The sequence below is a fragment of the Manis javanica genome, chromosome 16 (assembly GCF_040802235.1).
Source record: "Manis javanica isolate MJ-LG chromosome 16, MJ_LKY, whole genome shotgun sequence".
NCBI classification, from domain to species: domain Eukaryota; kingdom Metazoa; phylum Chordata; class Mammalia; order Pholidota; family Manidae; genus Manis; species Manis javanica.
The window spans coordinates 3,582,501-3,588,802 of NC_133171.1; the positions used below are offsets into that span (position 1 = coordinate 3,582,501).

General features: G+C 38.3%; 1 protein-coding gene across 2 annotated transcripts in view; it reads left to right on the forward strand.

The window, feature by feature from the left end:
• The window catches only part of ELOVL2 (ELOVL fatty acid elongase 2), a 47,105-nt gene extending 41,299 nt beyond the window's left edge, over positions 1–5,806 (forward strand). For both annotated transcript variants that reach the window (XM_037011683.2, XM_037011682.2), the window contains exons 6-8: positions 426–550; positions 1,060–1,194; positions 2,844–5,806. In XM_037011683.2, coding sequence (XP_036867578.1) covers positions 426–550; positions 1,060–1,194; positions 2,844–2,966 — 383 coding nt within the window. In that variant the 3' untranslated portion in view covers positions 2,967–5,806. The remainder of the gene's footprint in view (positions 1–425; positions 551–1,059; positions 1,195–2,843) is intronic.
• Positions 5,807–6,302: the final 496 nt, after the last annotated feature.

The following is a 6,302-nucleotide window of genomic DNA, read 5'->3' on the forward strand; positions in this document are numbered from 1 at the left end:
CCAAAATCACAAGTACTAGTACTGAAACTTCTCTTCCTACACTCAAAATAGTTCATCAAAAGTTAACCAAAGCAAAGACACTTCTCTTTCCAAGGAATTCTGCCACTAGCTTTATCAATATTAATTTTTCTACCTGATTAGCTCATAGTAATGACCATTACAGAGACAATAAAGCCTTTGCAAATGAGGAATTACCTTGTATGGCTGGCACTGTGACTGAAAAACTATCCCACTTCACTCCGTCCATCTAGGTGACTTGTGCTGAATCCCGGGTCATGACAACAATTGGGTTAATTTCTCAGTGTGAGTTTTCTTTGAGCACCATACTGTTACTCATCTTCAGTTATAATATACAGGGAAAACCTCGCTGGATAAAGAATGAACGATCCTACTTTCTAAAGTCATTTTTATCCTGTACTTGACAGGTTTCTTTGGACCCACACTGAACAGTTTCATCCACATCCTTATGTACTCCTACTATGGCCTTTCTGTGTTCCCATCCATGCATAAGTATCTTTGGTGGAAGAAATATCTCACACAGGCTCAACTGGTATGTTACCCCTTCTTCCAGCTCTTCTCCATGTGAAGCATCTGCATATTCTCATGGATGCATGAGAGGGAATAAGAATCTTGTCTTGGAAGGCAGAGGCTTTTCTAGGTGTGATGAAGCTATTTATCTCTAAAAATGTCCTTTTAAGAACTAAAAGTTCTAAATCTTGTGTTCCAAATCGCCTTTGTGTTTACAATTAGCTGATTCCTTGCTTTGACATGGAGATGAATACTCTTTAAATTGTGTCTGTTAAAAATCATTTTTATCTGAAAAATTCATCTACTTTTTCATGAGAAAGTTAAATACAGGACAATTATATATACTTGCTAATATAATTAAAAATCAAATTTCTAGATAGGATAGTGGGCTGCTTCAGTATTTTCTTTTTTTTATTCCTGCAAAATTTAGGGAGTAATAGTTGATTTCTAATAAATGTATAAAACATGAGAGTGGTTTTGACGTGGCTCGGCTGGGTCCCACCTGGTGACACCCTCTCCGCCGCCCTGCAGGTCCAGTTCCTGCTCACCATCACCCACACCATGAGTGCCGTTGTGAAACCCTGCGGCTTCCCCTTCGGCTGTCTCATCTTCCAGTCCTCTTACATGCTTACATTAGTTATCCTGTTCTTAAATTTTTATGTTCAGGTAAGTGAAATGTAAGTACATATTCAGTGGCAAAACATAATAGACCATGCACATTTGCATCATATATTTAATTTTACCAAATAAGTATTAGCACGTGCTTGTTGATAAATTCAAATAGTAGGGGTACACAAAGCAAAAAGTAAAACTTTTAATTCCTAACTCTTCTCCCCACACCTTTCCCCTCAAAGGATAACTGTTGTTAATAGTCCAGTAGGTATTCCACTGAACATTTTTCAATACATACATATAAAATTTAATTTTACACTTAATTTACATATAAAAGTTACATTTGTAGCACATATTTGCACCATGCTAGGAAAGTCTTATATCTGAAAGTTAAAACATTGTACATAGAAGAGAGATCCAGGAAGTTTTAACTGGAGAAAAACGTGGACTAAACGAACTTAATATTAAAAAATGTCTTCTATATCAGCTACTGTGATGTAAAGTCACTATTTTTGTTTTTTGTGGAAAAATTCTTTTAAAGCAAACCAGTGGTGAGGTCACATTGATTTGTCCTTCACTGTCATTTTCTTTTTAATTGACAATTTAAATGGGAGAAAGCTGCCAAATGCAGTTTCAAAGCGCTCTGTCAAATAAGATCCCATGAATGCCAGAACCAAGCACAAGCCTCAGGTAGTTGTAGATTTAACTTATTCTCCGTGGTGGGCTGGGGAAATAGTTTCATAAAAAAAAAATGAGAATGTACATTTATATTCAAAACGGTATTTTTGAAACTGTATTGAACTGTTCTCTTCTTCAGACCAACAAGAAGTGCTTTCTTATTTTTTGTTGAAAGTTAATCCGTTGTGGTTTTAAACAAAGTACAATTGTGGGAACAGCACTTTTGACAGCATTTCAGGCTGTGTTTCTGAAACTGGACTGGCAAGGCTTTGTCTTTTATAAAAGATGAAAGTTTCCTTTGAGAATTTTGAGAGAACTAACCATTGATGGAACCAAACAAAGCTCCCCGCCACCCCACCCAGCACGCACACACACACACAGCTGGCTGTTAAAGGAAAGAGGGAGCTTGGTGTTGAAACTTGAAGAGAAGCTATAACCTAGCAGAGGTGGGTATTGGGCACTCACAGCTTTGCCCCTACATGCTGGTTCAAACTGGATCTCAGTCCTTTAGAGTTGAATATATAATTTCAGTCTTGACCCTTGTTACTGCACATGCACACACGTGCGTGCACATGCACACACAGGTGAAAAGGATACCAGATATTTTGTCAAAATAGATAGGACATGCCAAAAACTAAGTAAGCCAAAATCACAAGTACTAGGATTTTAAAAATAACAGTACTTTTTCACTTGAATTGTACTTTTTAAAAATGTTATCCTGTCCAAGCAAGCAACTAATGCAGAATAATTTCAGTGCTAATCTGATAATACATAAATCCTAGCCTAATGTAGAGAAGGTGAAAGAAATGACCTGTCATTGGAATTCATGCACTTGTCTTAGTTTTTACCCTATTTTTATTTTTTAACCAGAAGCTTAAAAACTCATATTATAAGCAATTCTTATTATAAAGTCCAATACCAAAGAAAATCATAAATTGTTTTAGATTCTATGTCACATTAGAGACAAGGTCTTACTGAAGAATCCTTTTTTCTTTCCTTTTCTCTTCCAAATATACAAATCCCAGACATACCGAAAAAAGCCAGTGAAGAAGGATAAGGAAGAGCCACCTGCATGGAAAGAAGTGAATGGTTTTTCCAAAGCCCACTTCACTGCAACTAATGGAGTGATAAACAAGAAAGCACAATAAACATGGAGTAACCGACACGCATAAGTAATAGCCTAACAGATTCGCTTGTTTTAAAGCAAAGACTGAATTCAAAGTTACATATGTTTTAGCATAAACTAATTTCTTTTGAGTTTATAAATCATTTGTACCTAGAATGTGTCAATACGTTGCTGTTAGGTCACCTGTAACTGAATGCTTCAGTCAGCACCGCGGGGCACCTGCGCGACCCGTCCCCCCTTCCTGCGGGCAGACTGGACCCCTCACCAGAAACTGTCTTTTTAACGCCTTACACACAAAGCCAGGAAACCTGGAACTTCACTTTTCTCAGCAAGTCTTCAAATAAAACGTTAAGGGTTTTGTTCAGATTAAAATGTTTAAAACAAAACATTAACTGTCTTCTAAATGCAGGAAGCATCCCAATCTATATTAAGCAATAATTGCCAGTGCATAATGTAATTGGTCCATTTGTTTCTTTAGGAACCAACCCCCAAAAAATATTAAAATGGGATCATAAAAGGTCGAAAAACCTAGCTAGAATGTCAAATTCCCACATTAATTCTAATTCTTAGTGTACGGTGATAAAATTTGTATGTTTCCATTTTGAAGATTAGTTTTTCTATGAAGAAAGCATCTTCTGCCAAATCCTCACAGCTCAGGGGCTTTGGATAGGAGTTGTTCCTTGGTTTTCATTTCATTTCTCTATTCGCATGTTCGCGCCTTCCTCCCATGTTAAGTCACCCAGCGGTAGGATGTGGGCAGATGCCATGCTCAGTTTCAAGCAGGATCAAGATCTGGCTGCCCGCTTCCTTTCTGAATAGGGACCCAAGTCGTCCTCCTTTTCCTGTGAATGGTACGCCGCCAGAATATCAATCAGAACAGAGCGGTGGGGGCAAAACAGACACTGAGTTTGTAACTGCTTGTGAGCATCTGCCCCAAGTACCTGATATCACTCTTTGCAGGTTAAGTTTTTGAAAACAGGAAGAGAAAGACTTGAGGACCGTGGAAAGATTCCAACACTGAGCCGCAGCTGGCGATGGGCCCCAGGGAGAAGTGCCCCTTCAGCAAGAATGGCTCCACCCTTCCCCTCTCAGGGAATGTTGGGCGCAGACGCTGAGCGGCCACAAGACTAAGTCCTTGCACCTAGGTATTGGACTGCTACTTATTATTAAGTTGTAGAAGGAATGGAAACTATATTTTCTGAAGATCTGATGAAGATTTATACCCTGTATTATTTATACTCAAAACAAGACTTGCCAACTTTGACACTTTTTCTTTCCTTCCTTTTTAAATAAGTTTTAGGTCATGATGTTGCCATCAGACGCATCGGTGCCCAAGGGCATTGTCACCGTGGCCCCAGCACATTACAGTCTGGTCAGCAGTGCCTTTCTGTCCTTTTTTTTTTTTTTTTTTTGCCATTTTTTACCCTAAGCTCCAGTTTTAAAATTATTTTGCTTGTTAAAAAAAAAAACACTGACCCATGGGCTGACATTGTACTAACACCGCACCGTCTCTTCTAACTCCTCGTTCCTGTAACTGTCCTTGAGGATCCTGTCCGCTATTGGAAAGACGGCCAGTCTAGTCCAGCTGCACGGTGACTGTGTGTGCCCTGTAACGTCCCCTTGTCTGCTAGCTGATCCATTTTTTTAAACAGACATAATGCCCTCTTATCCTTGGACTTGTTTTTCTAAGCAGTTTTCTAAAACTTACTTGTTTTAGGGTGCTCACCCCCTTCTCCTATCACCTTATAACATCATAACAGTTTTGTTACAAGTATTGTTCTCTCCCAGAAACTCATTTTAAAATAAGGGCTAGCTTCCAGGATGACCATTTGTGTTCCTCTCTGACAAAGCCAGATGGACTAAAAAGAAAGCCCCTTGGAGCAACTGGACTCTAATCCAGTCTAGGTCTGAAACCTGAGCTACAGTCCGTTATCAAAGTGCATTCCAGGTAAAAATGAGGCTCAAGGAGCAGACAGACATCACTGGTCATTCGCTTTTTAATTGTCAACAAGGCCCTGAAGTCTCGCCACTCAGCACCACACCTGCCATTTCAGATGCTTTTGTGGCTGTCACGCCTGCAGAGCAAGGAGGGAAGCCACCCGTCAGTAGAATCAAGGGACAAACAGCTGTGTGTACAAGGCAGCTTGAAGCTTCTCTGATCAAAGGGAAAAACTTGGCTTGTTTATACTTACAAGCCCAATTTAGTTCAAGGTTTCAGGAGTCTTATTTCCAGTTTGGTCTTTAATTCGAGTAAAGTTTAATAAAACACTTAAAACCTTAAACATTCAAAGGCTGGTAAAAAAAAACAGCTATGAAATCTTAGCCGCAAAAATTGAATCAGGTAAATATTTTAACCTGTCATTAAGTGTTACCAATTTAAAAAACAATGTTTACTTTTAATGTGATTTTCCTAAACTAAAGTATGATCTGCTAAACAATGGAATTTTTTTCCCAAATAAATTTCCCTACTCGTGGGAATAAAAAACCCTTAATGCTATAAGCATATCTATTAATAACTCCAATTTTTTTAACAAAATGGAATGTTTAGTGGAATTAAATTTTCAACCCATCATGAATATATATATTGAACTATTTTAGGCATATTGAGAGATAAGGATCGGCAGACCAACACATTGTATGTAAGAAGCCATTCTAATATTTCCGTATAATTTTATGATATTTCTGGGGGCTTCCTTATTTGAAAAAAAAAGATACCACTTTTTTGGTTTTCCTTTGAAAGTACTTGTATCTTAAGAACATAATATCATGATTGGGGTGGACAGGGCAGCAGGAGAAGCCATTTTTCTTTGTAGATAAAAAGCATTCTGTATAATTGTACAATAAATTGATTTTTACACTAAAGCATGTTGCAATTTTTCTTATTTGGTTCAAAGAAGTTAAAATGTATGCCTACATGGCATGCTAAAACTTCAGCATTTTTTGAACAATAAAACAATATTTTAGCAATTAATTTTAGAAGTTTAATTTCTTCCTCCATTTCAATAAGCAACGACCTTTTATGTACCTTTACATAGTATTCATATACCAAGTTAAACTATTTCAAAAATGGTCATTCACAACACTTCAGGACCAGTTAGATGTGCAAAGGATAAAAAGGTTATAATGAACAAATTGCTGTATCAAATAACCCCAGGGAGAGAACTGGTTTGGCGGAGAAGACAAAGTCAGACAGAAACAACAGCAATGCTCTGACACCTGGACTGCAGAGTCCCCAGACAGGCAGAGAGGCTGTTCAGCTCAGGAGTGAGCATGCGAGCTGCAAGTGACCACGCTGAGGCCAGGAGAGACTTCAGCCAAGGTTGTGGGGCAGGGTCACAGATTGGCATTGTGTTGACAT